Source organism: Lactuca sativa, chromosome 7 (genome assembly GCF_002870075.4).
Source record: "Lactuca sativa cultivar Salinas chromosome 7, Lsat_Salinas_v11, whole genome shotgun sequence".
Classification (NCBI taxonomy): Eukaryota; Viridiplantae; Streptophyta; class Magnoliopsida; order Asterales; family Asteraceae; genus Lactuca; species Lactuca sativa.
The window spans coordinates 173,225,692-173,243,939 of NC_056629.2; the positions used below are offsets into that span (position 1 = coordinate 173,225,692).

At 32.3% G+C, this 18,248-nt stretch overlaps 2 protein-coding genes across 2 annotated transcripts; both read left to right on the plus strand.

Moving 5' to 3' along the window:
• Window positions 1-2,332: 2,332 nt before the first annotated feature.
• On the plus strand, window positions 2,333-2,967 carry LOC111902829 (glycine-rich protein 3 short isoform). Its single transcript, XM_023898646.3, has 2 exons — window positions 2,333-2,491; window positions 2,579-2,967. The coding sequence occupies exons 1-2, from the start codon at window positions 2,389-2,391 to the stop codon at window positions 2,812-2,814; spliced, it is 339 nt and encodes a 112-aa protein (XP_023754414.1). The 5' UTR covers window positions 2,333-2,388; the 3' UTR covers window positions 2,815-2,967.
• An 11,391-nt stretch (window positions 2,968-14,358) lies between these two features.
• Window positions 14,359-14,993, plus strand: LOC111902831 (glycine-rich protein 3 short isoform). Its single transcript, XM_023898649.3, has 2 exons — window positions 14,359-14,517; window positions 14,605-14,993. Exons 1-2 carry the CDS (start codon window positions 14,415-14,417, stop codon window positions 14,838-14,840), a joined length of 339 nt encoding a protein of 112 aa, XP_023754417.1. The 5' UTR covers window positions 14,359-14,414; the 3' UTR covers window positions 14,841-14,993.
• Window positions 14,994-18,248: the final 3,255 nt, after the last annotated feature.

An 18,248-nucleotide genomic window follows, 5' to 3' on the forward strand; every position in this document is an offset into this window, starting at 1 on the left:
TTGTCTTAGTTTCAAAATAACAATCAACTTTGACATCGATAAATGCATGTTGATTTGGTAATTGTGTTTTTGTTCCAAGTGCAAGAAATAGCAATGTACTTTTGGTATATCTTGTATTTAAGTGCAAGAAATAGTAATTTACTTTTGTAGTTTTTGTTTATGTTTGATAATTATACTTATAAATTTATGTATGTTGTTATTTATTATGTAGTTAGAAAATTTCCGAGCAATGTTCAACGACCCGACATGTAGGGAGGAGCTTTATACGTTTTTTCAATCGGAGAAATATCAATGAGGAAACGATGGGAACAGAGATGGTTCGTCGGATAATTAATTTATGTTTTGTATGTTACATGTGTCGTGACACTTTGCTACTTGTTAGAATTGTAACATTTTGGTTGTTTATTTTGGTATTAAATTAATTATAATAGTATTTGGTATCTAATGGGATGTTATTATATAATTTTTTATGCATTTAATATCATTATGTATCGGTTTTTTTGCACCCAAAATCGTAGATTAACAAAAATAAAAAATGAAAACCGTTATTACCGGTTGCATGAAGTATTACCGGCGAAAAGAGCATTAGCGGCGACATGAAGTATTACCGGTGACAATAGCATTAGCGACGGCAATTGTCTTCACATTTGACATTCTGATAAATAACGACAAAGTAGTAGCGACGACTTTTTATCTGTGATGTGTCGCACCTATTTCCTTTACCGACGGCTTTTCCACTCTTTAGCGACGACTTTTGTCGACGCAAATTATCATTTTTCTTATAGTGGGAGACAAATGCTAACCATTAAAGGTCTGTTACATTTAGGGACTAAAACACAATAAAACCACACTTGTGAATAATCCAAAACATTATGAGAGTTTTTTCTAGGAATTTTTTCATTATAAATATAAGATTAATTTATTTTTATATATAACATATATATAATCATATAAGTTGTCAGTCTATATTTGTTTGGAATCTATAAAACCTATCAAATTATTAAAAAAAAAAAAAAAAAACTCTGCAACAAAATAAATTTAATAAACAAAACTTAGCTTAAAAAAATGCTCCTCCAATGATTTGTTTATTTGTCATTAGATATTTACATGAAAAAACTATTAACAAAAACTGTAAAAGCTTCTGGTGTGAATGCTCCAAGAGAAACTTTTGTTAAAACGTGCACCGAAATTATGATGAAAGGTACATACACCTTCGTAAGTTTATTTTATTTTAGAGACCAAGCCATTTTGTTTTATGTGCTTAATATAAAAAAAATATACCAAAACAAAATAGTACATTACACTATTAATCATCTATATGCTTAAAATGAGATCAATATTAAACATTAGATGTTAGTTTTATATTTCAGTTTATAATAATTTTTAAAAAACTTTAAAAAATTGTGGTGGAATTTTTTCCATTGGAATCCATGAGATGTCGTTGGTTTTCATTTTTCTAATATTTCATAGTTGGTATATATTTGATATAAAATAATTTTTTTTATTTATGTGCTTTTCTTATTTTATATAAAAATATTAGTTAAAATATAAATAAAGAATCTGGCTCAAAAGATTATGGATAACATCATATCAATGATAGGTTTATAATGTGACATCTTTTATGACTGATTTAGTTTACTCAAGTCTTCCATAGTCAATGTTTCGACACGTCGACATATATAGCGCGACATTTTATTGACAGTAGGTGTGAGACCCATGTATTATATGAGTTTATTTAAAAAAAATTAAATATAAAATTTTAACAATTTAAAAACTTTAAATTTATAAGAAAAATAAGAAATTTTTTGAATTATTAAAATTAATGAGACTTTAATGCATTAGATACATTACATATATAAACCATTTCTAATAAATACCTTACATATATATTACCTTATATATTAAATGTAGATTTTAATTTAATAAAATCAAAAATACAATAAAATGACAAGTGGAAAATAGATAAATTTAAAATTTCTATAAAATGTCATGTGTCCAAATGAATGAGAAAATGACATATGGCAAAGTCATTTTCATTTATTAGGGTAGATTAATTAAATTGTTTTCTTTTTTCATGGATTCATTCTCATCATCCTATTAATTAAGTGTATTTCGATATTCATGTATTCTTCTTCCTTGTTTCGTCGGCAGCTTTTTTTTTCAGTCGTAATAATTTTCAATTACAAAATAAACCAATAACAAAAATTAAAGCACATGCAAAAAAATGGCAGTATCCTACCAAACATTTAAATATGAATTTGGTTGGAGTAAAGTGGGACATAGCAATAACCTTTTCTTTCATAAAACCATCTATAAATAGAGACTGCGTAATACACTAATTTCCACATCCCTCTTCCATATATTTTCTTTTGTATTAAACAAGTGAAAATGGCTACAAGAGCTTTCCTTCTTCTTGCTCTAGCTTTTGCTGTTGTTCTTCTCATCACCTCCGAAATGGCTGCAGCTAAGGAGTTGGCTGAAAACACTGATAGTAAGTAAAATATATCCTTTACTTGCTCTATTTTTATAAAGCATATAATTCTTCAAAGTTATAGAATAACACTAATTAATGTTGCAGGTCAGATTAACGTCGACAGTGGACATTCACGATACAGTGGAGGTGGTGGACATGGAGGCGGAGGATACAAAGGTGGACGTGGAGGGCATGACAACGGTGGTGGACGAGGAGGGCACAACAACGGTGGTGGAAGCAAAGGTTGCAGACATGGCTGCTGTGGTGGACGTGGATACAAAGGGTGCAAGTGTTGCAGCACGTTTGAAGAGGCAGTTGCTTACAAACAAACTCAAAACTAACTAATGATGCTTCGCCATGCAATTATGCATTATGTACTGCTTATATGTGAAATAATTAGCACAACTTCTTTCGATGGAAGTATGCACTTGATATGTATTGTAAAATAAGAGATATTTTTACTCTATTGTAGAATATGAGATCTCTTTTAACTCTCGCTATGTCCAAGAATATATCCTTTTCAATACCTTGTCAAATTTCTCCGGTTTTTCTCTATATCACAAATTATATATATATATATATATATATATATATATATATATATATATATATATATATATATATATATATATATATATATATATATATATATGGTAAGTTAAAGAGGAGTGCTAACCAAGAGAGTGCTATTATAATAAGAATAATTGAAACAAGAAAATGCAATGATGTAATAAAAAGAAATGAATGTAATGTACTATAATAAACGGATAAATGGAAGTATATTACTAATTCTTGCACTCAGACCTAAAATCTAAACAAGATTGCCCAATTTCTTCTAAACCAAATTGCCCAATATCTTCTGTAGTATGTCTACGAAAACTCTTTTTTGCACTGATATCGCGACTTCTGTTAAAAGCATTATCAATCTCTTTGGCATCATTTTTCTCATTAATGGAAAGCCATCAGAGTTCGTGACTCTAAGAAATTTCGGTTGATGGCAGCAATTACCATTTAGCAAATATGTAGGAGTCGGTGTAAGCATCAACAAGAACCTTTGTCTAAGGTTTTAGTGACTTTAATGAAGGTATCATAAAATAATTGATAATTGCCCAAGAACTAATGAAAAAAAACAAGAATAAAATATGTAGCAACCATTGGAACATGGAAGTGATTAATACCTAGGTACATAAGTATCAAGCAATATGTTGAAGGTTTAGTCATCCCATTAATATGTATACTAGTTTATAACCCGTGGGAACCACGGTTACAAAATTAATTAAACTTTGTAACTAAAAATTCAAAACTATTAATTAGTTATTTTAAATAACTTGTTAATTAAGATATACTTTTTTAGTTATATATAAAATTAGAACCGTTCATTCAAATAAATATCATCTTATAATTTATATAAATTTTATTTTATTATAATTTGTATAAATTTTATTTTATTTTTTATTCAAATGTTATTAATTTAATGTAATTAAAATGAGAAATTAATTTTTTTAATTTTGAAATTTAAAAGGAGAATCAATAGATTGAAAAGTGACATAATATTAATTACAAAACTTAAAATGATAACACATCGCAAAAAGAACTACTTTTTTATTAGTACAGATATTTTCTACTACAAGAATACGGAGCTATGCCGACGACACCTATCCCGATGACGCATGTCGTCGCTACAAGCCCCCTATCCCTACGACATGTCCTCGTCGTACCTTTAGCAAACTTTGACTGATTTCCTTTGACCACGATATATGTGCTGATGACAAGTTGTCGCTACAAGTTTGGTGGGAACGACAAAATTGTTCACGGTATTCTAAAAGTCTATACCGACGACAGGTATCAAAAAATCTATTTTCCATTTATTTTTATTCCATGTGCCAGAAATACAGGACGACGTAGTTTTGTGTATGTTATACCGACGACGAGTCATCGGCATGACACATGACGATCTGCGTGATACGGCTATCCCGACGACAAGTCGTCGTGTAACATCGTAAAAATTCAACCAATTTTTCACTTTTCAAAAGCATAATAATTCATTATAAAAATCAAAATGTATCTCAAATCATAAACATTCATCTCAAAATATAAGTATCCAAAAACATTTCCCCAGAGTCTCATCAAAATACTCCCACAATGTGTACAATCAAGCTGGCGCCTTCCCGTGATCCTCGCTGGTACCTGAAACACATTTCACACAACACGGTAAGCATAAATGCTTAGTGAGTTCCCCAAAATACCACATACAGCACATATGCCACTCAAGGCTACAATATGACCCTCTGGTCGATGTGTCTCAGCGGAACCCTCCAGTTCCGTATCGTTGGGCCCTCCGACCCGGTCTGTCTCGTTGAACCCTCCGGCCCGTTCTATGTCATTGGACCCTCCGATCCGGTCTATATCACATAGCATACATATATCACAACACAAATACACAAATAGCACATAACATATAAGACCCTCCGGTCTGATCATGGTTACTACACTAGGTAATGTACAGTGAGAAGACTCACCTTGGGAATGTCTTAGAAAATCACAACTCGGTATCTCTGAACCTCGAAACAACAACCTAGCCCCGCCTAATCACATAAAGTAATTATTTCAATCATTAACGGCTCTCAAGGCTAGACTACACCCCTTTCTACAATCCCTCAGAAGGGTAAAAGACCATTTTACCCCTTCCTGATCCAAAAGCACAATTGTTGACCAAAACCCTAAAAGTCAACAAATTCAACGGTCAACCTTGACTAGACTCGTCGAGTTGTCTCAACGACTCGGCGAGTCCAGTCCTGAACTCTACTCCTCTGATTCTTTTTTGACTCACCGAGTCACTCACTTAACTTGGCGGGTCACTCTCTAGATTCACAGTCTCGGGACAACTCAACTCGACTCGTCGAGTTTGTTCATGGACTCGGCGAGTCCAATCCATGCTCAACTTCAAATGGCTTCCTGAGGTCAGATCTGATGCTCTACTCAATAGATATATCCTTTCTAGTCCCAATAACCACGTAAAGTTCGAAGATTGACGCCTATGCACAAGCTCTAAGGTTCTATTTGAAGAAATGACCTCTAATATAGCATCCTAAGTTCATATTCACCAACAATCCTCATAAAGCTCAAGGGAGTAAGGTCTCTGGACCTCTATGGATCCAGATCCAAGACCATAATACGAAAAGAAACCACATACTCAACAAAACCATCTACCAAAGGGTCTAGAAAACCCTAACTCTATAAACAATCACCAAAACAGAAGATGGATCGAGATTATACCTCAAATAAGCACTCCTGAACTCAGAATCCCTCCAAATAGCACCTCCTTCAGCCTCCTCTTGATCTTGATCACCCTCTTCTTGCTAAACCAATGATAGAAAGATCAAATATGACCTCTCCTTCCTCACAAACGATTTAGCTCACTTAGGATTTCTCTCAAGGGACTGGTAGCCGCAATGGGAGGCTATGAGTGCCCTTAAATAGGCTCCAAAACCCGGGAACTAGGGTTTTAATTGCCAGCACAGACTCGGCGAGTCATATGCCCGACTTGTCGAGTCTGGTCGCGGAGATTTGCGGAAACTTCCTCACCTACTCAACGAGTCATGGCACAACTCGTCGAGTCCCTCCTCTTTCTTAAATAAATAATTAAAATTAAATCATACCCGAAACTCTGGATGTTACACGTCGACACGGGTTTTTAATTTTTTTTTTCAGCAAAAAACGAAACGTCATCAATTATATAGACCCTGTACTGACGACATGTCGTCGGCATAGGGGTTTACCCTAACAAAACGCAGTCTTCGTTCATTTGCACACAGCGACGCAGTCTTCATTCACCCTCACCGACGAAATCAGCTTCCAACTTCCATAACCGGCGATTAACCCCAGATAACGTATTTTCTACTCCTATTTAGTTTTTTTATTGTTGTGTGGTAATGATTCTTACACCGAATTTGAGGGGTTATTTTTGGTGTTTATAGTTGTTCACCAGTGGTGAAGCACCACCGTCCGTCTTCCACCGCCTTAACCTTCCCCACCGACGAGTCGTTCACCGACAACCCTCATTCCAGCTTCTCTCTTTCACCACCTTTCGTTTTTTATTGCAGGTAACAAAGGTTTTTCATCTTTAATTTTTTTTCTGATTTTATTTATTTCCTGTGACCACCAGCCACCACCAGAGGATCACCATCGACTTTAACAAGCGGAGTACGTCCATCACAACAAGAAGAACGAAACACATGTTATTTTTTTTTTTTCAAATTTTTATTGAAATTGTATATATGTATAAGTTTTCATGAAATTGAAATTGAAATTGATCCTCCTTTGATTATAAAATTGTGTTGTTTGTTTAGTATATGTGTGATTGTGTTGTTTGTTTGGTATATGTATGTTGTTTGTTTGTTTAGGTTTATACAAAATTGAAATTGTATGATTAAAATGTTAATTTACTTGCTTAATGTTATATGAAATTGAAATTGTGGTTAAAATATTATATGAAATTCAAATTTGTTTAGGTACATATGAAATTGAAATTGTATGTATACAATGTTAATTTACTTGTTTAGGTTTATATGAAATTGAAATTTTGTATGATTGTGAAATATGTATGATTGTGATCTTTGTTTTGGTTGATATGTATTTTTATGTATAAATGTAAAATATGTATGGTGTGTTACTTATTTAGTTTATTAGCTTGAGTGAATGAAGTGATAAAGTGTTTAATTTTTAAGTTAAAATGTTTGTCATTAAGAACAAACGTTACTAATAGCAACATAAAACAAAATATAAAAAAATTTAAACTAATAAAAGTATGTTTATTGAGAATAAAGTTTATTAAGTAAATACTACAAAGGTTATTAATAGCAACATACCTTTTTTAATATGAAAGAGAAGTGAAAAATAGAATGCTTTAAACAAACTAATAAAAGTACATTGCTATAAAGTGGGTTTAGAAGCCTACCCTTGTGAATACTCTATCAATTCCGTCCGATTTCTACTTCCAAGGTGTATATTTCTTTATATACTTGTGAATACTCTATCCATTCCGTCCGTTTTTTTCTCAAAAAAAAACTCAGACAATTTAACTATTTATACAATGTAATTTTTAATAATGAAACAGTAATGACGATCGATAAGAGTTGGATTCATGAAAACCGAACGACCCCAAAATTCTTGGAAGGTCTTGAAAACTTTATGGAGATTGCTAGGAAACATGTTGAATCTGAAGACAAAGTGTGTTGTCTGTGCGTAAAGTGTGTGAATATGTATCGATAGTTGTTGATATGGTTTATGCCCACATACATGACTGTGGGTTTTTAAAGTCGTATACTATATGGATTCATCACGGTGAGAAGCATCTTGTTTCGCATTTGGGCTACAATTCGACTCCAATAAACATTCCAATAACTAATGAGATGTTTGATGTAATTGATGATCTTATGGCGGAACAAAATACAAATGAATAAAATATAGATGATGAAGAACGAGGCATGGACCCATAATTTGATGCTTTGTTTGAGGAGCTCAATACCGAGTTATACCCTGATTGTGAGATGTCTTCTTTAAACTTTTTGGCAAAGTTGTTTCATATTAAAGTGATCAATAAATGGACAAATAGCTCATTTGACCAACTTGTAGACTTACTAAGAGTTGTTTTCCTGAAGAGCAAGATTCCAACTTCACACTATAATGCTAAGAAAAAGTTGAGAAAGATAGGGTTAGGATATGAGTCCATCCATGCTTGCAAATATGATTGTGCTTTGTTTTGGAAGGATAATGATTCCATTTAGAATTGCCCTATTTATAACGAGAGTATATGGGTGGAGACAACCAGAAAGGGGAAGTGAGTACCACAAAAAGTGTTGCGATACTTTCCTTTAACTCCTAGACTTCGACAGATGTATAGTTCCAGATTCACAGCTAAAGATATGATTTGACATAATATTGGAAGATCAACGGATGGTATGATGTATCATCCGGTAGATGGTAAGTCATGGAAAGAATTTGATAAGAGATATCCAGAGTTTGCCAAAGAACCTAGAAATGTTTGTCTATGTTTAGTTGTTGATGGCTTTAATCCATTTGGCAACTTTAATAACAATTATAGTATTTGGCGGGTTATATTTACTACCTAAAATACACCACCATGGATATCTATGAAAGAGTCTTCTTTCATGCTAACTTTGCTGATTCATGTCCCTAGATCACCCGCAAAGGACATTGATGTTTACTTGAGGCCTTTGGTGGATGAGTTGAAAATGTTGTGGGCCGAAGGAGTCCAAATGAGAGATGCATCAACCAACACTGTATTCAATATGTGTGCGATGTTGTTATGGACTATCAATTACTTCCCAGCACGTAGTAGTCTGTATGGATGGAGCGGTCAAGGTTTTTTAGCATGCCCTACTTGTAACGAAGACACATCTTCCATTTATGTGACCAACAAAATGTCTTATGTTGGTCATAGACGATTCTTAAATATAAACCATAGTTGGAGGGAGAGCCTATTGTTTGATGGTCAACCTGAGACAACACTGCATCCTAGACAATTTAGTAATGCAAATATATTAAAGCAAGTAAATTGTCTCTCTGATCGAATTCCAGGGAAACATCCTGATTATGGGGGTAAAAAAAGAAAGTGCGGCGATGAAAGAAAAAAGAGAGAGTTAAACTGGACGAAACGAAGTATCTTCTTTCAGCTTGAGTATTGGTCTTCCCTCGACCTAAAACACAATTTCGATGTTATGCATGTTTCAAAGAATGTGAATGAGAGTGCGTTGAATATTGCACTGATGAACGATAAAAGCAAAGACAAAAAAGAAGCAAGAATTGACTTGAAAAATATGGGCATTAGACTAGATCAATGGCCAAAAGAGAAAGTCAAGAAGATGCAGAAACACAACAAGGAAGAAAACAAGAAGAAAGAAATACTCCCACATGCTTCTTACTCTTTCAAACCAATTAATCGACAATGTTTCTGTCAATTCATTAAAGGAGTGAGACTACCTGATGGTTTTGGATCGAAATTTAAGAAGAATGTTAATGATACTGAATCAAATTTGGTTGGGCTGAAGTCTCACGATCATCACATCCTCATGCAACAACTGCTACTTATAGAGGTTCGAGCATGTCTCCCACCAAATGTTTCAAGAACAATCATTGAACTATGTACATTCTTTAAAAAAATTTGTGCACGGTCATTGGATGTTAACGACATGAGAAATACCAGAACAAAAGTGGTGAAGATCTTATGCAATCTTGAGTTGATATATCCTCTAGCATTTTTCGACATAATGATTCATCTTATTCTTCATTTACCTGATGAAGCCATTCTTGGAGGGCCTGTACACATGAGATTGATGTATCCTTTTGAAAGATATATGAAAAAAAAATTAAAAATTATGTCAGAAACGAATCCAAACCAGAAGGTTCAATAGCAGAGGGTTATATTGCAGACAAAGCTTTGTATTCTGCTCTATGTATCTTGAGGGTATGCAAACTAAATTCACCCATGCTAATTGAAATGATGATCCCGGCCTTCCCAAAAGGCAATTTTCTGTGTTCTCATCACAATGTCGAACAATGTCAGCTAAGAAAACTGCTGATCTTTGTAAAGAGGCCAAAAAATCATTGCATTGATTTGTACTAAACAATTGCGATGAGGATGAGATGAGAAGCTACAAATCGTAAGCTTCTGATCTATTAACTACATTTTTGATAGTGTTATAATATATTTTAACTATTCTAATTATTTTGTCCCATATTCAGTGAATTCAAATCACAATTGCCTGAAAGTGATTTCAAAATGGAATTTCCTTCATGGTTCAAAGAAAAGGTTATAAAAATAAGTACTTAAAAACCATTAAAATGTTGTGACGACATGATGGTTATTTGGTGGTCAAAACCAGTTACAAAATTACAATGCCTAACTAAGAATTGCCAAAAGGATTTTACATACAAAGTGACAATCTACTTAGGGTTTCGGATTCACCGACAACTGCCCTTAACTACAAGCAACCAACCACAGCCACCATGGAGAAGTGAGACTGTGGTGGTGACATAGTCATATTGAACTACCAATGCATGGCAGTGACACAGTGGTGATGGTAGCCTCGGATAGAAATCGAACCAAAGAAAGGGAGAAAGAGGAAATTAGATGCTTACCTCAATAGCAAGATTGCACCACCAACCAACACCCTAGCACTACCAACATTTCCAATAGCAACCTCTGACAAACACTCTCCTATCTCGATCTCTCTTTGTCTCGATTGTTATTCTCTCTCTCTCTCTCTCTTTCTCTCTCTCTCTCTCTCTCTCTCTCTCTATGTGTGTGTGTGTGTGTGTTTTTCTCATTTTTTTCCGGAACAAGTAAATAAAACATACACACACACAAGCTACTCTAGGAATTAACCCCTCCTTGGATCAAATCTTGTTAAGGTAAGGGGTGATCATGTCCTAAACATGTCCAAAATATGGACCAAATTCAAATTTTACACAATTAGTTTCCTCGCAATTAACTACTTGGCCCCCCATTACATTTTAAGTTTCTATAAACTCTTAGTTAGTCCCTCAAAACTATTTAAAAATAAAACATTAAATTTCCAATAATTAAAAATAATTTAAATACCAAAATATTAACATACTGAAAAACAGGATGTTATGTGTTCAATAGGAGAGGGGAGGAGCAGGTCATGGTTGACATCTTTAGAACATATTTTGGTAGTTGAATATGTTTAGTAACTAACTGTGGTTTGTATTTGTGAAAACAAGGTTATTTGATGATTGTTTTTGTAAAGTAGTTGTTACGCTTATTTTGGGTCTTATTTTAGTGATGATAATTTGTTATTGTAATGCCCAATCGTTATGGTAATAGTTAATGTGTTATGGCATTGTAGTTTGCATTTCATATACCTTTCAGGTTTATCTTTTTGTCTTATATTTGTTAAAGACAACTAGTTATTGTAATGATGAATGGTGCCTTTTTAAATAGAGATTATGATTCATGTAACTTCAATGGTTTACATTATGATAATTTACATTGTTTATTATCATTTATGAAAGGTGCCATTACACTATTTATGGTTATGATTTTTAATCTCATACAAAAGAAAAATTAATTACAATGCATAATATTTCATTGATAAACAAATAAACACATAAGGTACAAGGCACATGGACCGACCTTTACACATCATATTGGTTACTTCATTAAAATAAGTATATCCAAAACCCCAAAGCACCATACAAAAACCATAACAACAAAAGAAGTTTTTTAAATCTTTACTGAACCATAACTCTATAACACGGATAGAAGAAAGAAAATTCAGTTTGACAATAAGTAAAACCTCAACTTTTGAACTTCATCATCCAAATCTTTGATCGACAACTTCACAGTATGTTCATGCTCTAGAATAGAATGGGTATGATAGCCTTAGCAGTCTCACACATTAGTAGGTCAAACCATTCAATGCAACAACATTTTGAGTCCTTTTGACACATTATAAACACAAAATTAGGGCTACATGATAAATTATTTACAATGAATAGTTGACTAACCGGTAGAGGGAAGAAGTAGAAGTGTCTTGTGGATTTGGTGTCATTTAGGAGGTACGCACAACATCGTGATTGGCAAAGAAGTAGAGCACGCACCATGGTGAGAATTTGATGTGAACATGATGTAGCCGTTGGGGAAGACAGCTGAAACAAAGGTTAAGTAGAAAGGTTGTATTGCTATCTTGGTTCTTTATGACGAAAATATGTGTTTGCCCTCATGTATGCGAGGGAGACAAATGCTATGAACTTAACGTCTGTTACATTTAGGGACGAAAACCCAATAAAACCACCAACTGATCATTCTTGCGATTCAAAATTATTTTGGACCTAATCCAAAAAAATAAGATTCCTTTTTATAGGAATTTTTCATTAAATATATAAAATTAATTTAATTTTATATATAACATATATAAGTTGTCAATCTATAATTGTTTGCGATCTATAAAACCTATCAAATTATTAAAAAAAAAAAAAAACTTCAGTAACAAAAACTTGTTAATTAATAAATTCAATTAAAAAAACGAACTCTTCCGATAGTTTGTTTACTTTTCATTAGATTTTTACATGAAAAAACTATTAACAAAATGAGAAAAAGTCCTTAACTAGCCAAAAACACTAATTATTTACCAATTTTAACCAAAAATTACCAATTGTCCCAAAATAGCCCTTGAAACCCTAGACTTTTAGGTTTGTCAACTATTTCGTATTTTTGTCTACTGTTTCGGTTTCATTATAAAAATATACAAAAATAATAATTTTTTGGACTAAAACCGTAGGGATTATTTTACCTATGGTTGGACTACGGTTTCCCTTTTTTTTCTTATTTTTTTGAAGAAAAAAAACATTAAATATGAACCATAATACATTTATATACAACTGACGAGCAAATTAAATCGAAAAATTTAAAAGAAATAAAAAACCTCAAAAACATAGGATTCATACGAAATCTACGGTGTACAACTACACAATACACAATTATATAATTGTACACCGTAGGTTTCATTTAAAGCATACCATTTCATATTTTTTTCGGTATTTTTTGAAGAAAAAAAAAATTATATGCATAAAACTACTCCTAATCAATAATATGGTAAAATTTCGACAAAAAACGACACATATCTCGTTGTTCTTTAAAAGCTCTGTTAATAGAAAATGATAGGCCAAACCAAGAAAAAAGTAGGTAACGACTTAATCTTGAAAATAAACCATTATATATTGTAAGTCGATGAGTCCTAAAAGAGTAGACGGACAATGAAAAAGTAGGTCGTTGTCCGAAACAACAATCAAACTTTAAAAAAAATTCGTTGACCGTAGTAAAATTGTATTTGACCGTAGACGATCGTCTACGGAATTCGTGGGCTATTTTGGGATAAATGAGTATTTTTTGTTAAAAATAGATAAGTCATTGAAGATTTAAGCTAGCATAGTAATTTTCTCTAACAAAAACTCAAAAAGCTTCCGGTGTGAATGCTCGGAGAGAAACATTTGTTAAAACGTGCACTGAAATTTTGATGAAAGGTACGTTACACCTTCGTAAGTTTATTTTATTTTATGACCAAGCCATTTCGTTTGATGTGTTTAATATAAAAAAATATATACAAAAAACAAAACTAGTAAATTACACTATTAAGAATATATCATCTATATGTTTAAAATGAGATCAATATTAAACATTATTGATATTAGTTTTATATTACAGTTTATAATAATTTAAAAAACAAAACTTAAAATTGTTTCGGAGTTTTTTTCCCATTGGAAACCATGAGATGTGTTGGTAATTTTCATTTTTTTTATACTTTATAGTTGTCATATAATTGATATAAAAGAATTTTTTATTTATTTATGTGCTTTCTTATTTTATACAAAAATATTAGTTAAAATATAAATAAAGAAGCTGACTCAAAAGATTATGGATAACATCAAAATAAAGATGGGTTTATAGTGTGCCATCTTTTATGACTGATTTAGTTTACTTAAAGTCTTCCAAAGTCAATATCTCCTCAAGTCGACATTTATAGTGTGACATTTTTATTACATTAAATCGTTTTTCTATTTTTCATGGATTTGGTCTCAACCCCTATTAAGTCTATTTCGATATTCATGTATTCTTCTTCCTTGTTTTGTCGGCAGCTTTTTTTCAGTCGTAATAATTTTCAATTACAAAATAAACCAATAATAAAATTCAAGCACATGCAAAAAAAAGAAAAAGAAAATGGCAGTATCCTACCAAACATATAAATATGAATTTGGTTGGAGTAAAATATAGGAGTGGGACATAGCAATAAACTTTTCTTTCATAAAACCATCTATAAATAGACTGCCTAATACACTAATTTCCACATCCCTCTTCCACATATTTTCTTTTGTATTAAACAAGTGAAAATAAGTGAAAATGGCTACAAGAGCTTTCCTTCTTCTTGCTCTAGCTTTTGCTGTTGTCCTTCTCATTACCTCCGAAGTGGCTGCAGCTAAGGAGTTGGCTGAAAACACTGACAGTAAGTAAAATATATCCTTTACGTGCTCTATTTTTATAAAGCATATAATTCTTCAAAGTTATAGAATAACACTAATTAATGTTGCAGGTCAGATTAACGTCGACAGTGGACATTCACGATACAGGGGAGGAGGCGGACATGGAGGCGGAGGATACAAAGGTGGACGTGGAGGGCATGACAACGGTGGTGGACGAGGAGGGCACAACAACGGTGGTGGAAGCAAAGGTTGCAGACATGGCTGCTGTGGTGGACGTGGATACAAAGGGTGCAAGTGTTGCAGCACGTTTGAAGAGGCAGTTGCTTACAAACAAACTCAAAACTAACTAATGATGCTTCGCCATGCAATTATGCATTATGTACTGCTTATATGTGAAATAATTAGCACAACTTCTTTCGATGGAAGTATGCACTTGATATGTATTGTAAAATAAGAGATATTTTTACTCTATTGTAGAATATGAGATCTCTTTTAACTCTCTCTATGTCCAAGAATGTATCCTTTTCAATACCTTGTCAAATTTCTCCCGTTTTTCTCTATATCACAAATTATATATATATATATATATATATATATATATATATATATATATATATATATATATATATATATATGTATATGTATATTATATATATATATATATATATATATATATATATATATATGTATATATATATATATATATATATATATATATATATATATATATATATATATATATATATATATATATATATATATATAGTAAGTTAAACAGGGGTGCTAAGCAAGACGGTGCTAATAAATATAGTTGAAACAAGAAAATGCAATGATGTAATAAAAAGAAATGAATGTAGCGTACTATATGAAAAGGATAAATGGAAGTATAATACTAATTCTTGCACTCAGACCTAAAATCTAAACAAGATTGCCCAATTTCTTTTAAACCAAATTGCCCAATATCTTCTGTAGTATGTCTACGAAAGCTCTTTTTTGCACTGATATCGTGACTTTTGTGAAAAGCATTATAAATCTCTTTGGCATCATTTTCTCATTGATGGAAAGCCATCAGAGTTCGTGACTGTAAGAAATTTCGGTTGATGGCAACAATTACCATTTAGCAAATATGTAGGAGTCGGTGTAAGCATCAACAAGAACCTTTGTCTAAGGTTTTAGTGACTTTAATGAATGTATCATAAAATAATTGATAATTGCCCAAGAAGTTATTATGAAAATAAAAAACAAGAATAAAATATATAGCAATCATTAGAACATGGAAGTGATTAATACCTAGGTACATAATCATCAAGCAATATGTTGAAGGTTTAGCCATCGCATGAATATTTGTATTTTCTACTTCAAGAAAGCAGTTTCTCTAAGGTTTGAACAGAAACTGTTTTCTAATTTGGTTGTCTGTCCCGCGAGACTAAAGGGTTCTTTGGTTTGAAGAATGGTTTTGAAAGAATTGGAAAAAGTATACTTTAGGAATTTAATCCAATTTTATATCTTGTTTTGTTGATAAGAAATTGAACTAGAATTAATTCTAGATTGTGTCTCGTACACATGAAATGAAATTGGAATCCATGAAAAATAAAACAATTATTTTTTTTCATTGAGTTGCTCAATTTTTTACTTTATTTTCTAACTTATATGTAAAGATAAATTTAAAAATTATAAAAATTATAAATTCTCGACAATGGCGGCGGCGACCATGGTAGTGGTGGACGTGGCGTTGGTGGTGGTGGCGGCGGCGTTGGTATGAGTGTTTGGTGTGGTAATGGTGGATGCGGCGGCAATAATAGTGGTGGTAGCAACCACCACCACCTCCACTTCCACCACAACAACAACCACCATTGTCACCGCCAGCCCCCGCCGCCCCCGCCGCCAACAATCACCACCACCTTCACCTGCCACTACCAACGGTGGTAATTGCGGTGGGTGATGTTAGTTGTCGCGGCGGCTGCGGCAGTGGCGGTGATGGTTGTGGCGGCGATCGTGGCAGTGGTGTTGGTGATAAAGATGTTGGTAACAGCGGCTACGATCGTATTGGTGGGTGATGGTAGTGGTCATTTTCCTCTCTATAAGTCCAACTAAACACATGAATTCGAGGGAATTGAAATTTTTTTCCTTCCAATTCCGTTCATAGATCCTTTCACATCAAAGCTATACATCAATTATTCCCGACTTATATCTATATAAAATACTAAAACCTCCGTGGTAGGTTATAATTTGTGTTTATGTTATAAAACGTAAACTCTTTTAAAGTTGAAGATACAAATTACGAGGAAATCTTACTACAGATAAACACTCACTTTCAAGATTTAGACACAACGAAAACAAATCTAGATTAACCGGACAATCAATAGCTACAACACTCTGAACAACAACATATGAACAAAAGCTAATCTAAAGAGAGTTTACTCGGAGAGGAAGTGTGTGTGTATGAAAAATGATCTGGATGACTAAATAACACATACACACATAAGATATTAATATGTATACATCAGGTCTCCATCCGGTTCAAATATTGAGTAATACCCGTCAATACCCGATAATAGATTGGTGTAGGACGTGGTATCCTTGAAGCTTTGTCTTTGACATTGTAATCCCATTTTTGTATTTTTTTTAACATGTTTCTAGTTCCGGTTTATTAATTTTTTAAATGTTGTTGCTTCAAACAAAATAAATAGGTATATTTGATTTATTTTTTAGAAAGAAAAACCATCGCATTATTTTTTTGGTAATGTAGTAAAAATACTTATATTATGTTACAAGAAATCCGTTATTAGGAAAGTAAAGATACGGGAGTAAGAAGTCATAAATGTGCGACGTTACTCACTCTCTTTTGGTCGCCGAAGTTCCTTTTGGTTTCGTTTCACATGAACCAATAATGCAAGTCCATCCAAATGAAAATTTTAAAGATACAATAAATGTAGGAAAATTGACATGCATTGAACAATAGGGGAAAAAACCAAAAGCATGCAATCTATAGGCGATTCTTTTATAGGAATTTTTTTATAAGAAATTAAATATTTTAATACATATTATAAATTAATAATATTTTAATATAATTGTCACTATTTATTCTATTTATTACAAGTAGAGGATAGTTGTGAAGAAAATTTAGGAGTTTATAGACTTATTTTCCTTTTTAAGAGGTCAATAAAGTAATATATATATATATATATATATATATATATATATATATATATATATATATATATATATATATATATATATATATATATAGGTAAGTGAATATACCTAACAACCTTATATAAGCTTAGATACCTAACCTCATCAAACTACGTCATTTTGCATTAAATTTTCATTGCAATCATCCAAGTTCTTAAACTTCATCCCTAAACTTGATTTACTTCAAAAAATTTTGGAAATTCATCATTATATTTCTCCTATATCCTTTCATTTGTAGCGGTAGGATATGAAGCCCATCAGGTGGTATTCGATAGAAAGACGTGATGTAAAAAAAAGATATTGGTGAAAGTCCAAAGATTTTGGAAGCAATCAAGTTATGAAGTTGAAGTTTAAGAACCTTAGGCAATTACAATATAATATGATACAAACTAATGTAGTATTATGGAGTTAGGTACCTAAGCTTATATAAGGTTGTTAGGTATATTCAGTTTTTCCTATATATATATATATATATATATATATATATATATATATATATATATATATATATATATATATATATACCTAACAACCTTATATAAACTTATATAAGTTAGGT